The sequence below is a fragment of the Sinohyriopsis cumingii genome, chromosome 4, assembly GCF_028554795.1.
Source record: "Sinohyriopsis cumingii isolate HCF-2022 chromosome 4, ASM2855479v2, whole genome shotgun sequence".
NCBI lineage: Eukaryota > Metazoa > Mollusca > Bivalvia > Unionida > Unionidae > Sinohyriopsis > Sinohyriopsis cumingii.
In genome coordinates, this window is record NC_142964.1 from 6,893,639 (window position 1) to 6,918,701 (window position 25,063).

The 25,063-nt window shown below is 35.0% G+C and overlaps 1 protein-coding gene and 1 long non-coding RNA gene across 5 annotated transcripts in view; one reads left to right on the forward strand and one right to left on the reverse strand.

The window, feature by feature from the left end:
* LOC149800576 (uncharacterized) overlaps positions 1-25,063 on the forward strand; it is an 87,183-nt gene that overhangs the window by 36,145 nt on the left and 25,975 nt on the right. Inside the window, exon 2 of the long non-coding RNA XR_016420524.1 lies at positions 21,912-22,033. This is a non-coding gene — a long non-coding RNA (uncharacterized LOC149800576). The remainder of the gene's footprint in view (positions 1-21,911; positions 22,034-25,063) is intronic.
* Positions 1-25,063, reverse strand: part of LOC149800577 (follistatin-like) — an 84,477-nt gene that overhangs the window by 28,513 nt on the left and 30,901 nt on the right. Inside the window, exons 2-6 of one of the 4 annotated variants that reach the window (XM_089954525.1) lie at positions 21,519-21,720; positions 10,202-10,416; positions 9,506-9,727; positions 4,807-5,043; positions 3,996-4,112 (exon numbers count right to left, since the gene is read on the reverse strand). In XM_089954525.1, coding sequence (XP_089810651.1) covers positions 3,996-4,112; positions 4,807-5,043; positions 9,506-9,727; positions 10,202-10,416; positions 21,519-21,720 — 993 coding nt within the window. Of the gene's footprint in view, positions 1-3,995; positions 4,113-4,806; positions 5,044-9,505; positions 9,728-10,201; positions 10,421-21,518; positions 21,721-25,063 lie in introns of all 4 variants that reach the window. The other 3 variants (XM_089954527.1, XM_089954524.1, XM_089954526.1) reach the window with 3 other exon arrangements.

Consider the following 25,063-nt stretch of genomic DNA (forward strand, 5'->3'; position numbering starts at 1 on the left):
GTAATAGTCATACACATTCATCGGAAAACACCTGAATGTTACTGTGAGCGATTGTAATAGTCAGACACAGTCATCGGAAAACACCTGAATGTTACTGTGAGCGATTGTAATAGTCAGACACAGTCATCGGAAAACACCTGAATGTTACTGTGAGCGATTGTAATAGTCATACACATTCATCGGAAAACACCTGAATGTTACTGTGAGCGATTGTAATAGTCAGACACAGTCATCGGAAAACACCTGAATGTTACTGTGAGCGATTGCAATAGTCAGACACAGTCATCGGAAAACACCTGAATGTTACTGTGAGCGATTGTAATAGTCAGACACAGTCATCGGAAAACACAACTGAATGTTACTGTGAGCGATTGTAATAGTCATACACAGTCATCGGAAAACACCTGAATGTTACTGTGAGCGATTGTAATAGTCAGACACAGTCATCGGAAAACACCTGAATGTTACTGTGAGCGATTGTAATAGTCAGACACAGTCATCGGAAAACACCTGAATGTTACTGTGAGCGATTGTAATAGTCATACACAGTCATCGGAAAACACCTGAATGTTACTGTGAGCGATTGTAATAGTCAGACACAGTCATCGGAAAACACCTGAATGTTACTGTGAGCGATTGCAATAGTCATACACAGTCATCGGAAAACACCTGAATGTTACTGTGAGCGATTGTAATAGTCAGACACAGTCATCGGAAAACACCTGAATGTTACTGTGAGCGATTGTAATAGTCATACACATTCATCGGAAAACACCTGAATGTTACTGTGAGCGATTGTAATAGTCAGACACAGTCATCGGAAAACACCTGAATGTTACTGTGAGCGATTGTAATAGTCAGACACAGTCATCGGAAAACACCTGAATGTTACTGTGAGCGATTGCAATAGTCAGACACAGTCATCGGAAAACACCTGAATGTTACTGTGAGCGATTGCAATAGTCAGACACAGTCATCGGAAAACACCTGAATGTTACTGTGAGCGATTGTAATAGTCAGACACAGTCATCGGAAAACACCTGAATGTTACTGTGAGCGATTGTAATAGTCATACACAGTCATCGGAAAACACCTGAATGTTACTGTGAGCGATTGTAATAGTCAGACACAGTCATCGGAAAACACCTGAATGTTACTGTGAGCGATTGCAATAGTCATACACATTCATCGGAAAACACCTAAATGTTACTGTGAGCGATTGTAATAGTCAGACACAGTCATCGGAAAACACCTGAATGTTACTGTGAGCGATTGTAATAGTCAGACACAGTCATCGGAAAACACCTGAATGTTACTGTGAGCGATTGCAATAGTCAGACACAGTCATCGGAAAACACCTGAATGTTACTGTGAGCGATTGCAATAGTCAGACACAGTCATCGGAAAACACCTGAATGTTACTGTGAGCGATTGCAATAGTCAGACACAGTCATCGGAAAACACCTGAATGTTACTGTGAGCGATTGTAATAGTCAGACACAGTCATCGGAAAACACCTGAATGTTACTGTGAGCGATTGTAATAGTCAGACACAGTCATCGGAAAACACCTGAATGTTACTGTGAGCGATTGTAATAGTCAGACACAGTCATCGGAAAACACCTGAATGTTACTGTGAGCGATTGCAATAGTCAGACACAGTCATCGGAAAACACCTGAATGTTACTGTGAGCGATTGCAATAGTCAGACACAGTCATCGGAAAACACCTGAATGTTACTGATGATGAATGTGTACAGTTTGTATAATGAGTAGTTTTTGTTGCACTCATTTGAAGTCACATGGTCAAAATGTCCGGTGCAGTGACCAATGGGAGGACATACACTTTAGAGTCATATGGTCAAAATGTCCGGTGCAATGACCAATGGGAGGACATACACTTTAGAGTCATATGGTCTAAATGTCCGGTGCAATGACCAATGGGAGGACATACACTTTAGAGTCATATGGTCAAAATGTCCGGTGCAGTGACCAATGGGAGGACATATTAGAGAGTATTAACTTAAACAATCAAGTTACTGAAATAAGTTTGAAATGAACTTCAACAGAAATGCTGTTCTTTTTCAATCTATTTTGATTTTATATCATATAGATCAAATATATACAACATACCCGCTTTCGTTTGACCGCTCCAGTGGCCTAAGTGATTAAAGCATCCGCTTCAGATCATGGATGTCGCGGGTTCGAGCCTTGACGAAGTTATTACAAAGACTTATACAAATGGTAGCAGCTGCCTGGCTTGGCGCTCAGCACAAAGAGATTAGTATTAGGACTAATCAACCTGGTGTCAGGATAATGTGACTGGGTGGGACATCATGCTGCATGTCTGTGGTATGATGCACCAGTGTAATACATCACTGTAAACTGCCTCACTGCAGACATCGTAGCAATATGACAGAAAATTGTTAAAGCTACGTTAAAAATCCAAAATCACACACAAACACACACACACACACACACACACACACACACACACACACACCTGCTTTCGTTTCACAAATATTTCTTTTCATTGCATCCCACAAACTGACTCAAATGTGAATGTTATACTAATTACTGAATCTTGCAAATATGACTGGATTGCTGTTGTATTTACTCTCTGCATGTACTATTAAAGAATGCACCAATTCAGGCCATAGTATGTGTTGTGACGCTTTAATCATCGTTATCGATCAAGTATAAGGCTCGTACTAAGCATAAAAGGTAGGTGTTACCCGATGAATTAAATTTTTATAATATACGGTAAAATTAACGGTGAACTATATATGCGTTTGTATCTATAAGATAAATAAAATGACGTACGCTTAAATAAAATGACGTACGCGTAAATAAAATGATGTACGCGAGATCAAAAACGTTAAAATTTACTGATACACAGAACTTAGAAAAAAATATTTTATTCACGGGATATCGCTAAGTACGAAATGACGTCAGCTTATAAAGATTGTTTCAATGTTCGCATTCGGCAGAGAATGGTACGTGTATTATCGCATTCCACCGACTGGCAGCTGACTCGTTGATCGAAAGCAGCATAACGTGTCCCATCGACAGTTTCAATACAATGCAACACGTACCAGTTTCATTGAGCAAGATGGAGATGTTATCGTCTCGGCTGAATGTGAAAATATTAATTTGGTATTTAACACGTTGTTTTATCTTCTACCACAAACACAAGGATATATTCGCTGAAATACTAGTGAATATGCATACGTTTCGCAACATTGTCGTCAATTACCACAGCCAATTTAAAACCATAAAACTAGCTGAAAGTCAAAACAGCAGCGGTAGAGGTGGCGACTAACACTGTAACAGCAGCAAAGTAGTAGCTGTCGTTACCATTACTGTTGCAATAGAAGAAGTTTAAGCAGTGGTAGTAGTAGTTGTAGTAAAGTTGTAATAGTAGTAGTAGTAGAGGAGGAAGAAACAAGGATGTAAGTGTCCGAACAGTGATCAAAAGCATTAAATTGTAACGGAAAACAAGGTTAGAGGGATTGAAAAGTATACATGTTGGAGGGGGTGTCAAATGCGTGAGAGTGCAGCGTCGATAAGAGAACGAGAGTCTGTGAAGTAACGTACAAGAAAGAAGAAGGAAGAGATGGCAAAAGAAATTTAAATCTACTAGTTGTCAGATAACACGCCAAATTTTATTCGAAACGTTCCCAGCCCATCTTCGTGGCTGTCGTGTAACTGTTGACACCGGTCGATGAATTAATTTACTACAAGTGATAAATGGGTGTGCCTTTAGATTGTGTAATTCCGTTTTTTTTCCTTTAAGAGAATTGTTTTTTATATGTATGAAACGACATAGACTTTATTGTTCCTATTATGCCATTCCTTCTTTGCATCAGAAGTAGTGTGTATTTTCCAGAATTGCCTGTCTCTGAGGAAACAAAATTGTAAGTGACGATCAACCGTTGCCTCTGACTACATGATTACGAATGGGCCGAGCAATGTTTCAAATAATCAAACACTTGCCTGTATTTGTGTTAACTGCCTTAGTATTGTTTGCTCTATAATTTCCCTTTCTCCATAACTTCTTTTTCTTTAACTTCTGTCCTCTTTCATGCCTTATTCCATGACGAATGTTTGTCGCTGTAGATACAAAATTAATTTACGAATTGCCGATCTTAAAGTTTTAGTAGAATTCATACACGAAGTAACAGAAAGTTTAATATAATTATATAAAGTTAAATCAACGATCAGCATTGTTGTGTATTCAAAAAATCTTTGTGACACTTCAACGAACGAAGAATCTAGAGTGAATATTTATAATTATATGCAAGATTCTCGAAATAAATTATGAACCTGGGATTTTCTTTAAAATGTGGGCTTAGGAATGGGGCCAGATAGATAAGCGTAAAAGTTGCATTTGTTACCATTTTAAATATTCTGCCATTGTTTTGTCTAAACTTACCGTGTATCTCTCGACAAAGTCTCTCCAGAACGTGATACTTTGCTGGTGTTATATATATATATATATATATATATATATATATATATATATATATATATATATATATATATATATATATATATATATATATATATATATATATATATATATATATATATATATATATATATATATATATATATATATATATATATATATATATATATGTGTGTGTGTGTGTGTGTGTTTGTTTTTTCTCTCGCTTTTATCTCTATGCCTGTATGCTTTCGTAAAATGAAATCTACATTTAAATCACGAGTAAATAAATTCCTAAGCAACAAAGTATTGTTTTCAGAACTGATGTGCACAGCATGTCATGCAAAATATACTGACCTGATTTTCTTTTACATAACCCACTTTTCCTTGTTCTGATCACTTTTCCAGAGTTGCAAGCCTCTTTTTGCAGTTCACAATAACTGTTGTATGTGACATCGTCCGAGCCACACACTGGATTGTTTACTGTAGAAGTGCAGATATTGACACAGTCTACACAGACTGGTTGCCCCCTGTCAGGATCGAGGAGACAAGTGGTCCCTGATGGGCACTGAACACTTTCGCATGTGGAATTATCTGCAAAGAATACGATCTGAAATAAGTTGATTTAAACATCTCAACAGCTTAGTTACAACCCTTCCTTTACATGTAACGCGTTCTGCATGATACGTGAGAGAGAGAGAGACAGAGAGAGAGACAGAGATAGAGACAGAGAGAGAGATAAAGGGGGAGAGAGAGAGAGAGAGACAGAAAGAGATATAAGGCAATATATATACATGGTATTGTAAGGAATCAATTACAACATGCAGAAAATCAAGAAAATCGCCTGGTTTCCTTTGTAAAATTTCGAAAAACTCTAAATACTTTTTACGTTATAGATCGTACAAGAGGCAAGATTAGCCTTGAAGTAGCAGATCAATATATCTCAGACAAAAGTGGACATACAAGTAAGATGCTGCATTCGTCTCTATAACGACTACACTCTAAAAATGAGATGCAGTTTTAGATTCCTCTCAAAATGTACATGATGATTATTAAATCAGACGATTAACAAAATTGTCATTAATTAAAACAATTCAATAATTTTTACTTCTTCAATGAATGCTAGGATATCGGCTCTCACCATATTTATTAGGTCTATAAATCAAGCCCCCAAATCTCACTTAATACTGATATACTGTCTGTAGGTCTGATACTACCTGTGTATTAAAATAAACAATTTTGCTGCATGCGAATCTTTCCGGAACACACCTGCGTACAGTTTAGAGACTAACCGGTATTCGTAACAGCCATATCTAGCGCAAAATTCAAAATGGCCATATGACAGAGGGTTGTGCTATTCCACGTGGATTGCCAAACACAGGGTTTTATTCGGAAATAGTACGTACATATCTCCAAACAAATCATTCACTGACGGTAGTTCAAAATCTGCAAGAAATATCAGTAAGTGCAAACAAAAGTTTCTGCAGAGTTTTGCAGGTTTTAATAAATATGCGATGTCATCCCCAAAACTGTCAGTCAATATCATTAAAGGTGTAGGATGATTTATTGGCCTACATATTTATGGTATGCTAGCTCCTGTGATATAACGCGTTCTATGGCATCAGGGTATTCAGATTTCTTGGCATTATTTGCATAACGCCACCTATTGTGTGCTTAACTTATATACCTTTGATGACCTAAATTGCTGCTTCTGGTTTGCTTTTTGATTTCTGGAAAATGCCCAGAGTGTGTATTCTCTTTAGAAAACGAATTCATAAATAGCACTCATTTCTAAACATGGCTCTACCGCCTTAATCTCATATATAGTCTGTATCTTCTTGGAACCAATAACGATGTACACAATATGCTAACCAGTTTTGTCGTCTGCTATTCTCCAAATGTGTCTTGCAAGAGTCAGATCATATGAATACCATAGGTTCAAGAATTAAGCAATCGACTCTGTGGCACCGTATAAGAATCAAAATGTGAAATATGGCAATGTCCTGGTTTTCCGTAGGTTATGATGGCATTGAAAATTAGGTGGTTTTCAATTCAAAATATTGTTAACTAACCTCTTATGACATTAAATGTGCACTTAAAATATATATGCAAGTCTGAAAATGTAGTTTTTCGTTGCGTAATTTGATCTCTACATGGCGGCTGTCGATTGATCGCTTCCCGCAATTATATGATGCCAACCTGACAGGCAATGTATTTTCTTATAGATTAAAGACCAACAATAGAGAGATACATTGAAGGTAAGTAGTTTCATTACTAAATTGACGATCACTTTTTGTAAGGCACGCGCTAACATAGCTCTTCGGGCTGTAGGGATGGCACTGATGGGAGACATCTTACATTTCAGGAAGGTTATTAAAGTATACTGTCGATGTAATAAATTGCATTTTGACGTTTCGAATCTAATACTTGGAGTTTCGACATCCTACCCCTAACCTGGAATATTGGCATTGAGAGGTACATAACATTTAACGAAATTTCGTCTTTTGCATAATTTTGCATAATTTGACCAACGAGTATCCCGTCACAAGTTTCAAGTCTGATACTTCTGCTACATTAAGGAACAATTCGTGACTCTCTTAGTTGGACTTTGTAAAAACATATTATATATATATATATATATATATATATATATATATATATATATATATATATATATATATATATATATATATATATATATATATATATATATATATATATATATCTGAACCTTCTTTCCAGCAGCCGTTGCAGACAACATTTATATAACATCTCCAAATGTGGAGGTATATATAACAACTATATTTATTCTACGGATTCCTGACTGACCTTAACTAGAATGCCCTAAAGCATTCCTAGCATTTTTATACACAATTACGTGATGAGTATATTCCGTCAGTACTGAAATTACACCCAAATGACTTCATGTAATGTAAATAGTTTGCTTGAAAGACTAGAATATGAAGAGAAACTGAAAATCAGTAGTAAAAAGTATCAAATCAGTTTAATTGGGATTCAATTTTATTAGCTTATTGGTTGGACCAGGCCTTTACAGTTTAATCGGGATTCAATTTTATTAGCTTATTGATTAGACCAGGCCTTTATAGTTTAATTGGGATTCAATTTTAATAGCTTACTGGTTAGACCAGGCCTTTACAGTTTAATCGGGATTCAATTTTATTAGCTTATTGATTAGACCAGGCCTTTACAGTTTAATTGGGATTCAATTTTATTACCTTATTGGTTAGACCAGGCCTTTACAGTTTAATCGGGATTCAATTTTATTAGCTTATTGATTAGACCAGGCCTTTACAGTTTAATCGGGTTTCAATTTTATTAGCTTATTGATTAGACCAGGCCTTTACAGTTTAATCGGGATTCAATTTTATTAGCTTATTGGTTAGACCAGGCCTTTACAGTTTAATTGGGATTCAATTTTATTAGCTTATTGATTAGACCAGGCCTTTACAGTTTAATCGGGATTCAATTTTATTAGCTTATTGATTAAACCAGGCCTTTACAGTTTAATCGGGATTCAATTTTATTAGCTTATTGGTTAGACCAGGCCTTTACAGTTTAATTGGGATTCAATTTTATTAGCTTATTGGTTAGACCAGACCTTTACAGTTTAATTGGGATTCAATTTTATTAGCTTATTGGTTAGACCAGGCCTTTACAGTTTAATTGGGATTCAATTTTATTAGCTTATTGGTTAGACCAGGCCTTTACAGTTTAATTGGGATTCAGTTTTATTAGCTTATTGGTTAGACCAGGCCTTTACAGTTTAATTGGGATTCAATTTTATTAGCTTATTGATTAGACCAGGCCTTTCCAGTTTAATCGGGATTCAATTTTATTAGCTTATTGGTCAGACCAGGCCTTTACAGTTTAATTGGGATTCAATTTTATTAGCTTATTGGTTAGATCAGGCCTTTACAGTTTAATTGGGATTCAGTTTTATTAGCTTTTTGGTTAGACCAGGCCTTTACAGTTTCCAAATCAATCTTGAGAACATAAGTAATTTCATCAGCATTATTGATCCCTATGCCAAAGACCCGTTGTCTGCAAATGGCCACTCAATCAGAATCATATCATCGGTAATAAAGTCTATATAAAGAAGAAAGAGTAGCGACCACAACACCGATCCTTGTGGAACACCTGCCTACATTCCAATTGACATGAGTTTAGCTCCGCACGGATTAGTCTCTCAGATAAGTAACTTCTAAACCATTCAAGTAATGGATGTCTAATGTAATAGGCTTTTAGTCCGAACCAAAGGATCACGATGCCAAACTTGCTCAAAGCCTTGCCCAATAGTCTACACAATAGTTTTGTGAACAACTGTAGAAATATTTAATATAACTATCGATGAACTGGTAAGAAGTAGGATGACAGGGTAGTAATCGAGTCTGATTCTTATAGAATAAATCGTTTTGATACAGTTAATTATATGTATTTGAACATGAACCTTTCAAAAAATTATTCTTTGTTGTTCCAAAGTGATGCTGATTCATGCATGAGCCCTAAAATCACGATACAGCATAAATATTAAATATTTTGCCTCCAATAAAAGTTAGTTAATTTTCCTGTAAAACAATCGGCCGGTGGTTTACAAAAGTAAATTAAAATGGCGAAAAAGACAAAAGTAAAGTACTTGACGAAATAACAGCGAAAAAGTTCATGATTTAGCGATCACTGGTGCGTTTGCGTCATGGAACTGGGATATGAACGAAGAACCTCAACGGTGTAAGACACTTGCATATCCCACATTTTAACTGAAGACCTTTGCGTAATTAAGTGTTATAGTAAACAAGGTTGCACAGTGTAAATCGTCCAGTTAGATGTAATGCTATAGTATGGGTTCTAACGTCGACCGACATGAGCCTCTATAAAGTAACCCATACTTAGACTGATTTAACTTAGTTTTTATTATGTGGCTTTACGAATTAGTCATATACTCTTTGATAGACAGCATGGTTACTTCTTCTGTCAAAAATTCGAGAATTTTCAAATTTACAGGCTCATACTTGAATGCAAACACCTTTTCACTACTCACTCGTGCATTTTCCATTATATGCGATTCGAATGCTTCGCCCCTTCTTACAAATTGCTGCTCTAAGTTCGCACACGTTGGCGTATGTTTTCCCATCCTCACCACAGATATAGGATTTTGGTAGGTGTGGTTGACAGTGTGTTTGACACTCGACACAGTGAGGAAACCCATTCTGATCTTCCAGACAATATCTATTTCTGTAACATTTCACCTTTCGGCATGATTCTGAAAAATTGAACATCTGTCAAAAAATATATTCTACACGGAAACATCTTCAACTTAAATATATGCAATTCAAACTGCCAGTAATATTTGTGAGCATTCTCAACCATCGCTTTTTCGAGAAGGTATTCCTCAGCACTAACGGTTGCTGAAAGTTTGCATTTAACAAAATACTGATTTCATTGTTATGATTATTTTCAGAAAAAGAGTTAAAGTCGATCTCTAATTTATAATAGTTTTCAGTGTCGTCTTCAGAGTGCAGTAAATTACTAAACGCAACTTTGTTGTGAATAATTATCTCCCTTTATTTAACATCTTAAGCATTTTCTTCAGTTCTGTTATATATAAAAATAAAAAGTGACTCGATCTGATATTTTTTAAACGATGGGACATTTGTAAACTGAAACGCAATTAATGCCTTCCAAATAAATACCTTGCAATTAATATGTCAACCCTTTAATGAGTGAACATTCTTACTTTTGCAGTTTCCAAAGTAGGCTATCTCTATTTGTTGTTCATATTTGCAGTTTTGTCGCAGTAGGTGACAGTAATTTCGGTATCGTTTTCCGTCCGTTCCGCAGAGTGGACCTCGTTTCTTAAGCCCAGAATCGCACTGCGGTCTGCACACACAATGTGGCGCTCCGTCTCTCATGACGCACTTTCGATCCTTCCCGCAAAAGACCGTCTTACAGCTGGCTGAAAAAGATACCTTTTTAGGCACATGGGATAAAATATCAAATTGGGATTCTATATGGGAATTATTATGGGCACTCGACTCTGCTTTTAAAAATGGATAAATATTTTTTTTAAAAAACACATTATCTCCATCATTCCCCTTGTTCATGGGAAGATAGGAAGAAAAAAATACTTTATGCTTTTCCATCCGTCTTATTGACGTAGACGCAGTGGCTGCGATAAAAGCCTCGTGAAAACATTTTTCCAAGGAGCTCTAAACTAAGCTATAACATTGAGATATTATTATGTGGAACCACGAGACGAGCGAGAAGATGACAATTCTGGCTAACTCATATTTTTGTGGGGTAGGTGGTGGTTTACATATCAAGAACATCAAAAATCAAAATTAAAATATTACTTGGCCAGCAAGACACAGGGGTATCATGAAATCAAAATTAAAATATCACTGGAAAGTCATATTTTGTTAGGTTGTTTTTTAGATCTCTTCAAGGGGTTCTAAAACATTAAACTTATTATTTAAAAAACAATACTGGGCCAGTACAATCAAGGTATATTATTTAAGAAATATAAAATGTCCGTAAATGGGCTAATTAGACTATCAAGACGGTAAAATGCTCCACCAATCGGAAACAAAACTAAATAGAAAAACTACCACATGAAGTTCCTCCAGCATACATCGAGTACACCTACAACAATACTAAAAATTTAAACAAAACGATTTAAAGCGTAAAAACGTTGCGAACACACTCGGCACTAACACGGCGGAAGTCCGCTTCCTTATGGAGTGGGATTACCGCCATAATTCTGTGCGAGTATTTTCTAATCTTCTTTGATGCATTATTGTAAATTACTGCTTGCAAGTGGTACTTTCACAATTCTATCCATGTATATTGTATTCTTCATTGATGCAAATTGTACGTGGCCTTTTTGCAAGTGCTACTTTCCTTCTGCATTATTTTCAATGGCTGCATGCAAGTACTACATTCATAATTCTAATCATGAATTTTCTATTATTCCTTGATGCAAGCTTAAATGGCTGCTAGCAAGTGTTTAGATCTACTTTCCTTCTGCGTCATTGTATCTTGCAATTTGCCAGGTACTGAACTGATCCTGTAGTTTGTCATATGGCAAATGCTATATCGGTTATTACAAGTTATACTATTCTATTTATAAAGTGTTATATCACAAGTTGCACAGATTGCACCTTCTAAAATCACGATTATAATGTAGTATCCAGCACGTTGCAAGTTAGCATCACGGAAGTTAGCATAATGCCTTATTATGACAACAGATGCCGCAGTAACACGTCAATTTGTATAGTACGCCTATTCCCCTGACCCAAGCAACAAGAGTTTATACCACTTTACGGCATGTTTGAGGCGTCTCATTTAAAACATAATTCGAATTATATTACGGATTACAGTCAGCTGATTTGTCAGAGTATTAACATTCGGAAGAGAGGTGGCCTGAAAGAAGCACTAAACTAATTAAATGTATCAAACGGTATATAATTAAATGTATTTACACAATGTTATATTTCCGCTGACCCTTCCCACCCCATTTTTATATGGTCATTTTGTGGGTGTAATTTACCTTACCGCTACCTCACGGTGGCAGAATAGGGTAGCTACTTACAAGCAAGGTTTAAGGTCCTAATGTATTTATATATTCTCATTCACAATGTTATCAATTTAGAGTATGTTTATTATTTTAGAGTACAGTGCAAATTCTGCTTTTTGTAACAGTTAATACCTCATAGGATTTGAGCAAAGTGCAGGTAATTTGCACCTAAAGGCCATACTTTCTCTTTCTTTTTTTTTCACGAGAGAGAGAGAGAGAAAGAGAGAGAGAGAGAGAGAGAGAGAGAGAGAGAGAGAGGGAGTACGAGTACATTACTGAGATGAGGATTGTTTATTTTCTCATCCCTATGAAATTAATTTTTACTGTTAGTCTGCAGTTTACAGGCAATTAAATTATATATATATATATATATATATATATATATATATATATATATATATATATATATATATATATATATATATATATATATATATATATATATATATATATATATATATATATATATATATATATATATATATATATATATATATATATATAAGGTAAATATTCAAATTATACCGAATTCTTATTTGTATATGGCATGGATGATTATGCAATTATGAAATGGCCAGCAAGTATTGTCACTAGTCGTCTGTGACAAGTATATTATATCTCCAGTTTCATTTTAAATCTCCAATTCCAATACAATAGCAAGAGACAAATGACTTGAAACAAGGACATTACATACCAAGCATATACTGTAGCATAGCTGTATGCTACAAAAACATGAACTTATTTCATTATATAAGAAAATAAATTCTAACAGTATGAAATATATTTTCTATATCTAAATATAAAGATCATTTCCATTTAATTATGAGATTCTTTATTTCCACAGATATCAAACTGGAAACTACATTTTCTTAATTATTATTTAAAAGCGTATTCATCCATATATGAAGCGATATGTACAGTACAGAAAGATGATTGTAAGGTACTTCACTGATAAAACATCAGACTCCTTTGGTAGTGTGTGTGTCTGTGTGTGTGTGTGTGTGTGTGTGTGTGTGTGTGTGTGCGTGTGTGTATGTGTGTGTGATTTAGGTTTTTAACGTAGCTTTAACAAGTTTTCAGTCATTGCGCTACGTTGTCTGCAGTGTGACAGTTTATAGTGATGTCTAGCACTGGGGCATCCTGCCGTAGACATGTAGCATGATGTCATTGTTAGAAGAGTGAGATCCTCCCCACACATAATTTAAAAAAAAAAAGTTTAAAGTTTTTTAAGGCTTCTCACAGCTCAAGCTGTTGTAGCATTCCCCCTCCCCGTAAACATCTTCATTTGTCTGTGATTTGTCATTATTTCATCCTGTTTAAAATATAAGCTAATAATGCTTGGCACAAAAAATATCAGCACAATAAACTATGCAATAAAGATAAAGCAATAAATAAAAACTTATGCAATAAAGATAAAGCAATAAATAAAAACTATATACAATCCTTTGTTTAACTTTTCATAGGAAATATTAGAGAAAAATAAATATTTAATGTAAACCGGCATTCATAAAAACATACCTGGATTGTCTTGTTAAATTGTTTTTAGATTTATTTGCCAATCCCTTTTGTTTTCACTTTCACATGAATACGACATGAATAAAGAAAAGGTTTTTACACAATTTGGCTTTTGGACTGGACATACACTCATGAATGCAAATTCTGAGGAATTAAAACTGTTAATTCTTGATTGGCCGAAATACATTGCCTTTTGTATACCTCATACACTTGTAAACTATGCGTCATGAACAGTCATGTTATATTCCCTAGTGACTGTTTCAAGAATTAATTACAAAAAACATTCCATTACTGGATCTGTATTCAATATATACACTGTACAAAAATGCTTACCTTTTGAAGAATCGATTTTTGCGGGTAATAAAATAAGTTGTTTGCACTTGCTATTAGAAAAACTGTAGTGTATGCGTTTTTGTTTTCGTAAGTTGTTTTAAATCACGTGGATATTCGAAAACGAACATAGTTTTAGAGAAGGAAAAAAACTTCGTTGCAAACGTACACCTTAAAAAAAGGGACTGAAAAGTTACAATGTTTATCGACACAAAATGAATGCCGTAAAGCTCCGTGGGGATTGTTAATTATTTTCGGTAAATGAAAAACTTTAGAAATTTAGAGCACCGTCTGTTGTCATAATGCCATGCTAATCTCTAGTATGCCATTATGACAACAGATGGCGACACGAGTTGGACAACAAAGACCATACTGATAAAGCTTAGTATTTACATTGTTGCAAGGCCAAATCTGTATGAAAACAGCAGTTGGAATGGTGAAATTTGTAATATGGCAAAAAAAATTTATACAAAGCTTGTAATAACTGATATAGCGTTTGCCATACGACAAACTACAGAATCAATTCAGTAGTTGGCAAACTGCAAGATACAATAACGCTGAAGGAAAGTAGATATAAGCGCTAGCAAGCAGCCATTTACAGCTTGCATCAATGAAGAATAGAAAATTCATGACTAGAATTATGAATGTAGCACTTGCAAGCAGCCATTGACAATAATGCAGAAGGAAAGTAACACTTGCAAAGTGCCACGTACAATTTGCATCAATGAATAATACAATATACATAGATATAATTATGAAAATAGCTCTTGCAAGCAGCCATTTACAATAATGAATCAAGGAAGATCCGAAAATACTTGCATAGAATTATGGCGGTAATCCCCCTCCATACTTCCTGGTTTAACAAAGTTTTGTAACCAGTGCATTCTTTGATAGATAGCCTGGTTGAATCCGAGTAAAATACAAGCAAAGCAGGTTAAATGGCTGATGCTATATTGATTTCATTCACGGAGAGTCTAGACAGACAATTTCATCAGTCTCGTATGCCAAATTACAAATGAATATAGAGGATTTCATGTTTAAATTGGTACAAGAAAACTGCAGTTATTTTGTGTGTTTGTTTGTCAGCTAAATATAACAGAATATGCTGATAAGTATACAGGATTCAAGCGCAATATTGTACACATTGTAGCTGAAGGCGTGCTCTGCGTTGGCTGTCTTCTTTGGAGAGGTGCGCCCAGGATCATAACGCTTTTGTCCGTGGCCTGTATTGTGTGCTGTGTCTAATTTCGCTTTAAGCAGCAGGTTTGTTATGTTTGTGCCATCCTTAAGAAAGGTTAAAAGGATATGTATTGGAAGACAATGTTTATGGATCATTGCGTGCTTCTGACGTGGTGGCATATCACTGCCTGGAATGTAATTTTTGGCAAAATATCATTGGTACGGAACAGTGGAATAAAACTCTAGTCATCCTTTTTTATCATTAAAAGTTGATGCGACTACATTACAACCTGCTGGAAAATCGAATAAAATAAAATCACATACCGGAAAGCGTTGTTGTTTCTTTGTTGGGGGTGGGTGGGTTTACACACAGCACGTCTTACGTCTGAAGCGGATTTGAGAAACAACTCTTGCCGGCTTTTTCGTTTTGGCAAGTAGGAGTAAGAGTTAAGGGAGATTTCAAGTTTTTCGTGCTATGACAAACAAATACTATTTATTTACAAAAAATTTAGGAGTCATTATACTTTTAAGCCATGCATACTGGGGTGTATGAATATAATTTCAAAGTGATGATCTTAAAACGGACACATGTTTAGACTGAACACCTGTTGATAACTGACAAATAGATTATGATTAGGGATATAATTTTTAAAGAGATTCTAATTTCTGATTGCCACTTTTAAAACGAACGGAAGATATACGAAACGGTACTGTAATCCTTGGGTCACCTCTCTCCTTCCTCTGTTTAGATATATACAAGTTATATAATGACCAGAGTCCATTTAACACTTAAGTCGCTTCGTTATAAAATCGATAATTCAGCATAACATACGTACCTTGGTACAATATACGGGTTTTTGGTATTAGATTCTAGATTCCTCATTATTAAAGCCATATATTGCAGACCATGAGGATTATATACAAGTTATCATAGACCAAATTCTAGCATTGGTCGAACTCGGCAAACACGTTCACTTACAATTAAGCCTGCTTAGCGCTATTCTGCAGCAGTAATATTCAGTAAGTTACATTTTTCACAACCAAAATAATCACTTAGCGACGAAATGACGTCCATATTGGCCTCCTTCACCAAGGAACATGTGGAGTCTTTCGCAGCATATCAAAAGCAAACACAATGACGACATTTATACAGTCAATACAGTCAACAATTTCATAGCCAAAGGTGAGGTGTCCCATAGGGACAACACAGCACGGTCAGCAGAGTAAAGATAACAGCTGAATCATAAAACATATTGTGGTAGAAAGCCTTGCTGACAAGCGAATAAAAACGGAAGAGGCTTGGAAGTTAGGGTTTAACTGACAAAAATGAATACTGCAAAGATAAATAAATTAAGCCGTTTGCCTGACAAGCAACAGAACACCAAAGAAAGTCCCAACATATGTTTCTTTTATCAAAAGGTTTAACAACTAGAGCTGGAACAAATCGAAGAGAATCTGGAACAAATGGACAAGGATATGAAAAATAAATTAGTCAGAGCAAACAGAAAACTATGAGCTAAAAGGCGACACAAACTCAAACTAAATATACAACCTATCAATAACTATTACAGTCCCCAGACGTTATAAATTATGCGTATTTGTTATACCCGAGACGTACAAAAATGTAATAAATGTAATTTTCTACCCATTGTTGAACGGTAAATTATATCATGCAGCTGTATAAATTGGAGTACCGCATGTTAGAGACACCCCCCAAATCGTCTATTGACAATACAATAATTGTACCCATCACTGAGTCGGATATCACGATATACTATTTAATAGCGCTCAGATTGGAGTGGTGTTACGAACAAATATGGTATCGTTTATATAAGCTTGTCACTTGTTGTCAGCATAGTTTGATCCAGTAAGTTCTTATTTTTAATTTGTAAAATAATATACAAGAGTTATGATGGCTCAGTAAATTTATATATTTTTATGTTATTTTTATCGTATCCATATATACTGTATACCCAAACCAAAAAAATATGAGCGGCCAAGAATTTGTTTTTAATTTTATTTTTAACCTTCGCGCAGCCATGCTGGAGATGTGAAAACACAAAATGTATAAATGGGACCATGGCCTTCAAGTTTTGCTGGACCAGATATTTTTTTAAAATTTCTTTTACTTTCATTTTTAATGATTTCGTGTTCCCGTGCGAAATATGCAAAAATACAATCGTATTAGCGGCTACACCGGAGGGTTATTTCATTTAGACTTATATTTCTTTTTCTTGTGACAGTGCGTTGCAGAATTCACAATTTAAGCGTCAAATCAGTCTGTTTTTCATTGTGTTAGAACTAAAATATTTAATTGTTTTAAAACATCGTGTCCAAAAAAATAACTGATTCTGTGATTTTCGTTACTTCCCCATATTGTTTTCAGAAAACGGAAACCAATACATATGTTGATTCATCTTGATATTTTAATAAATCTTTTCAGCAATCAATGACTTTGAGAACAATTTATCAATATGCGACTAGAATAAAGATGAGAAACATCCATAGGGGAATGAAGTTTAAATACAAATGGCGTCTTTGTTGGGTCTAAATTTTAACGATGCAGTTCCAGGTTTCAGATGATTTTCAAGCATCGATCAGTGCAAAATATCTAAGACACTATTATGACACGAACAACTGTAAATCCCTTTTTATAATTTACGAATATGTTATGAACTCACTTCACTTGGTGTCTAAGTATTCTAAGGCGCTCGCCTTTACAGGTCACTGCCTCTGTCCGCGTGGGTTCGAGTCTTGGGCTAGGCCAACTTGAGTGTTTGAGAAAGCTTGTCAGTGGCTTCCCGTGGGACGATGGTTTTTCCTAGGGTTTATTTCTCGGGTTCTTCCTCAGCCAATTATACTGGTCGCCATGTTTAGCCTATCATGCGCCAAAAACTGGTATTAAACCACAAAACTACGACCACTTCAAAAACAGTGGCTTCTTTAAGCATGCCTCTATCTTATTTGAAGAATGCAATCTAGCCACGAATTTTAATCGATTAGATTTTTTAAAGAAATATGCCTATATATTTTTTCAAGATAACGAGTTAGATCGTTATATCTTTCTTGTTTTTCAAAATCAAAATGTAAAAACAGTTATTACAATTGAATCATTGCATGATCTAATAATTCATAGAGGAATGTTCTAAACTAAATAAGATAGTACATCCGTAGTTATATTTATACCATTGATTAGCATAGTTAATATTATCGCATATTATCAAGGAAATCATCAGCGAGACAGAAAGGATTAAGAACATTTTAAAATACATATTCAATTACATTTCTGCTAATCGCGATAAGATATAAGTAACGAATTGGATTTACATGCTTACGTTATACCTCAATAGAATTTATGGCACGCAATAAACATACATAGAAGATATTTCGTTTAAACTACATTGGTCGATGTAATGTGTTCGGAAATATATAATGTAAACAACGACATACTTAGCACAGTGAAATAACTCAGGGACTCGTCATTGATAGATGCATGCCACTCATTCCTCTTGCAACAGAGTACTTCTTCAAACAGGTTCTTATCACAGCGGCAATGATAGCGAATGTAGTGTTGGTCTTTTGCCGCATATACGCCTGTACAAATGACATCCAGCTACAAACAGAATTGACCCTGAACTTTCAATTACCTACTCAAAATTGTTACCAATCGCAGATTCCTATGGCCTTCCCAACTGTAACATAACGTGAGGGCCAGAGATCACTTGCTAGTTAAAACTGCCCCGTCCCTCCCCCAGTACAACGTGGAAGATAAATTTTGGGCTAATCAACTAATCAAATAATCTTAAATCACTATAGTTTTGATGTCACACGAACCACGTGAAATGTGATCTGCCAGCATATATCTAACCATGTGAAGGCACATCAACAATTAGGATTTTCGTCGTTGGGCGCTCGTTATAAAGAGCAAAGACGAGGTTGTTTAAAAGCTGTACCACAATTTTACATGGGCAATCTATTTAGAAACTAAAACTTGAATGTTCGTTTAATAATAAGATCTGAAAGGAAACGTTTGAACAGTTTGGAGTCTGAGAGTATTAGTATGGACAAAATTGTGTAACTGTCACTGAAAAAATATGGACACTACACGCATGCGTGTTACAAAGAAACATGTCTAATCCTTTCAATTGGTCAAGAACAACAAACAACAAATCGAAGGTTAGGATACAGAATTATACGTACTAATAATTCAGCGGGACATGTACGTTTTCTTATTAGTTGTACATCCGTATTCTAGGTTAAAATAATCTTTAATTTTGAGACCTATTAATATATTTTTTCGCCTCATAAGTCATTTATAGTTAGTCAATTAAGACTCGAACTGAGTTTGTTATCAGATTATCTCATTACTATTCTTCCATTAAATAGTGAAACGCAACTCTTTAACATGGATGTGCTTGGAATTAGTGTAGGAAAAATATACCATATTTGACACATTTTTTGTATTTCATTTATTTGAATGTTTTTAAAGGTAACTGTTTTAACCAATTTTATTTCTTATGGAAAAGATGTGTTGTATATTTGATTTTATTTATATCTGATTTAATTTAATTGTTTGTAAGTTTTAGTTTTGTTTATTACATGTTAAAGTAATGTCATTTTGTTTACTGGAATTTGACATTTTCCAGAAATTAGTTTGACCTGAATGTTTTGTCGTAAACGCCTAAAGCTGACCTAGTTCCCGACCTTGAGTCAGAGACAGTGAGTTAAGTAAAAAATCTTTCTATTTTTATCTTATTCTTAGAGTAAAATGATTGGCTTTTGCCATGGTCATACTGGGAATGCTGACTTTGGATGCAAACAGCATCTATTTCGAAATTCTGGTTTTACCGGAATTGCGCAGTAGTCAGGTTTAATACCGATGTTTATAGAAAATTTAGTCAGTTATGGCTTAAAAGCACTTTTGTCAAGGCGTTCGTTTTGTTGTGACCAGTTTAGAGTTACATTTTATTTTTTATTCAAATTATTTGGACTCTAAAAGATTAATTCTTTCTTCTGGAAATATTTGAGTGCTCAGACAGAATTCTTGGACAAAGACATTTCTTTAAATTTTATTCGGAATTCAAACACCGGAATATTATTGTCTGTGTAATAACAAAGAACTGTAGACACAACAGTACTATACTAGCTATGGTATATACATCATCCATCGCCTTCCATTTTGGATTTATCGTCGGGACGTGAACTCAAATTTCATTAGAACATTTCATTAATAGGGCTTCGAAAATTTAATTCGTGGATTATTCTTGGTTTAGCTTTGGATTTGATTCTTTAAACCGTAAGTTCTTTTCCTCATTTTTACATTGATTTTACAGGAAAATAAATTATTTGTTAAATTTTACAAAGCTTGTTGTTTTCACTTTTTCTTTGTTGCTGTTTATTAGAGTTTAAACACGTAACATAAGAAAGATGCTTTGCGTATTGTCCAGAACTACATTTCTTGTTAAATGAATTGTGTATGTACCACGTCTGATCCATAAACAGAGCAGAGTATCCAAAACTGTCGGGGACATTGGTGGGAGTTGGGGGATGAGGTGGGTCAAATACAGGTTCAGCATCTTGAACTGGATGACGGCCCTTTAAATATGTTCTTTATTATGGCCATTAAATATCACATGTCTAGATTATTTCATCATGAGTTGTTCTTACTAGTATTGTCAGAATGGAACCTACAAATAATTTATCGAATAACAGCTATATTATTTTAGTTCTCTGACCGCAATACAGTTCAGAATTGTTTTATAGAATGGGCATTACTGTAGTTTGAAAAGCTTTGAATGCTGGTTCAAGAATTTATTTGATAAATTGATGTTTCCCCTACACAACAAATACATCAGACGGCATCGGGTTACGCTGAGGCAGTTGTGAATGAACACAGGGCACTGCGTATTTTAATTCAAATACATCAGACGGCATCAGATTACACTGAGGCAGTTGTGAATGAACAACACATGGCATTGCGTATTTTAATACAAAGTAGTGACCCTGGTGCTGCTGAGTTGCAAAAAGAAGCCCCCCCCCCCCCCAATAAACAATTGCTTACACGTTCATTCCCAGATTTATAAAAGGGGAGCGTAACATATTCAGATATAAATCTGCTATTTCACCACTTTGTTTTTGTATCAGTGTATGTATAAACAAAGGACAACCATGAAAAGCTTCTTTTCGGATAGCCAAGTGAAAGAAAGGAGAGGACATTTTGTACCTAATTATGAAAAAGTTTAGATCACCAAACTGCACACTTGAATATGCAAGTTATTGTAAAGATTTTAACATCAATTTGTTGGTAAAGTTTTTAACAGCAATTTGTTGGTAAAGTTTCCTTTTCAAACAAAAATAAAAGTAAAATAAATACGTGGATACTATTAAATGATTGTGATGATTATCACCTAAGTTTGCCTAGTTTTTGTGCAAAAACTGGGGAAGAATAACTCACTCACTATGGCAACGATGACACTGTGGAGCGCCCCCTGACATAACTTTCCAGAAGACAAGATCTGGACTGTTCAGACTGTAATGAGGTGTCCATGACACCGTCTCCAAGGTGTTGAAAGCACAGCATTCTTGCCACGTCATGTTCACACCAAACGAGGCTCTGCAAAATCCCGATTTGCTGATATTCATCCAACACACGCCCGCTGTAAATAAAGTAAACATATTGGTATAAGTTAGATAAAACAAGATAGTTGTACAGTCTGGTCTTTTCGCGAGTTGATTAAGACGTTTTATTTCAAAACTAGTGTTAATGATGTTAAAGAGTACACTTTTATGCTTTAAAACGGAGTCAAAATAATCATGTCTCATCTGTATATCTGTTTTCTTTTTATAGTTGGACCCAACTGACATACTTGTTCAGACGACCCGATATATCGTATATAACTGGCGGCGCCTCCAGATCGCAAGACATGACTTGGCAACAATCTCTAGACATGCGATCTCTGCTCAATAACGGTACGTGAAACGAAATATACAACCATATAAAATAATTAACGTGGTTACGAAGATAAACTTTTGACTTCTCTTAACGGTTAGTTTTGCTGTTTTGCCGCTCCACTCTTGTAAGACCTCGAAATGACCACTTGAAATCTAAATGAAAAATCGCCCAGTCATCATCCACACGAACAAACTGCATTTCCTAAAAATTGATTGATATTGACTATTACAGAATAAGGCAACAAATAACTTAATTTCGCATTATAACGATTTCATCATTTTCGTCGTACCTGCGTACAACGTTACCTAGGGTGGATAATTGTTTTTCAAGGTAAGCACCTGAACTAGCATGTATCTCGTCGTTGATCGCTTGCGGTGAGAGACACTAAAAGCACAGTATGCTCGGGTATTCTACCCTTACCAATATTCACTCTCCTGTAGATTTAAGGAGAGTTTTCTAACTGACACACTGGTCGTTGGATCTTGTCAAGGAGTGAACGTTTTGTTCTCCAACCATAGGGGAATGTGTTACATTTTTTTATATTTTTATTTGATATGTAAAGCATATTCAGTTTTTAATGTTGTATCGTGAAATTATGCCTTTACTACTACGCGAATTTGAAACGTTGTGAACTTTTGAATTGTTACAAACTGCTATTAGAAGTTTAATTTTGTATATATATATATATATATATATATATATATATATATATATATATATATATATATATATATATATATATATATATATATATTATATTTATATATAAAATCATAAACTTCCATCTTTCATCACATTGTGTTGAGTTGTCATTCGATCCAAGCATCCATTCAGGTCTATCGTTTTACATTGACATTGTTTTCTCACAACGTGTGTTTTGTTGAGTTTTTTCCCGCTTAGTCATTATATGAACATTTTCCAATCATGTGACTGTCTTATTGATTGTTGTGAATAACCAATTATCGGCGAAAGCATATATTCTTGCGACTTCAATAACTTGTTAAAAACTATCCAAGTAAATGTTCTTTTAGTGCTTGTAACCGAATACTTTTTTTCAATGTACCTTCCCATCCGCAATATATGCATAGAAGTATGTTACTCCGATTTCTGTATCTCTAATATCCATTACGAATCGATAGATAAATCCTTGATTCTGGTATCCTGAGAGTGACAACAGTGAACTACTTAATTTGGCTTATAGCGAATGTCAATGCCAAGTCATCTGCTGAAGATAACTTAGGATAAATTGCAAGCTTTCGTCGTCACTGAATCGAATCAAAGTGTCACACAAGAAGATGCAGATAATGTTGTACAAAACAAAATATGCTGTTTTGTTAGTGCAAACAGTCAAAACTGAGTTAAATGAGCCGGCATCTTATAATTGTGGCAAGTATTCTGGCGGCTCCTCTAAATGATCTAGACATGCGTTATCAACAAGTGTTTACAGCAAACTTAAAAGTCATTTTTCAACTGACCGACTCTTTAAGTCGCTTCATTTTCTCGCTCTTCACCTGTTCCTTGCTCTGTGTGTGTGTGTGTGTGTGTTCGAGTTTGATTATAATTCATCATTTCAATGATTTTACAATAATTAGTTTGGTTGATCACCATCAGTGGCTTTAATTGTTCATGTTTTTTCGTTAGACACTGACATCCATGGTGGGTGGGCAAGAGCACGAGCTATTGATACTTGGTTGATTAAAAAAAAATTGTGGCAACAAGATCTCTGTAACTGACAAATTCCTAAAGATAACATGCAATATGTTTTCTTCCATACTGAGAATGAATTTAATGATATGAAGATTAATTGTATTAAATAATATCAAAGTAATACACTAATATTCGCAAAAATATCTTTGTGACTTTACGTCTGACAAGGTCAAGGTAATGTAAGAAAAATATATACTCCACAGTTCAAATATTAAGGCGTAGCAGTGGATCCTTTGACAACACATTCTGCACTTAACCATTATATTGGCGATGATAGCAGCAGTAATACACTATTTTTGGTCGGTGGATTTGTAGACAAGAAAATATAATGCACAGACAATACGCACCACAAGCGGTCACGTAAAAGAGTAAAAAAAATTGTTCCGAGTAGAATAAAGGCTTGGGCCAAACAGTTCTGAAATCGGCGGTCCGTGGTTTTAGTGCAAAGGACGGAGATATTTGTTTGTTTGTCTGGGTGTTTCTTTCTGGACTTTATTCAAAACTCGAGTTCCAAGATTGACAGCACTAACTTCTATACAAACAACTGCAACCCTTGGTTCTATACGGAAATGAGTGTACAATTCTGAACTTTAAAGCTTCAAAATATGATCTGGTTTTGGTGAGGTTCTGTAAAGGATATCATAAGATTCCTAATATGACTTTCAGTTTGAAAGCGTTTCTCTTTAAAAACAAACAAACAATAATTCAGAAAAGTCGACCACAAAGCTTCTTCCGAACACTTAACATGGTGAATAACAACGTCCAATGATTTAGCCCTATTGTCATACGACATGATACATTAATGCTTTAGCCTTACTGTCATACAACTTGATACATTAATGCTTTAGCCCTACTGTCATACAACATGATACATTAATGATTTAGCCCTACTGTCGTACAACATGATACATTAATGCTTTAGCCCTACTGTCATACAGCATGATACATTAATGCTTTAGCCCTACTGTCATACAACATGATACATTAATGCTTTAGCCCTACTGTCATACAACTTGATACATTAATGCTTTAGCCCTACTGTCATACAACATGATACATTAATGCTTTAGCCCTACTGTGATACAACATGATACATTAATGCTTTAGCCCTATTGCCATACAACTTTACTCGACTCTTTTTTGTAGAATACAAGCACTTGGCCTAATGCATATCAAAATTCCATCCAAATTCTGGGAACATTTGATCTCGTACATTTCTGTCAAGCATTTGTACAACGCATGGAGGCAGTCATTTTCATGATATGATTAATTTAATTATGATACGGCAGAATTATATTCTTATGATACGGCAGATTGATATTCTTATGATACAGCATATT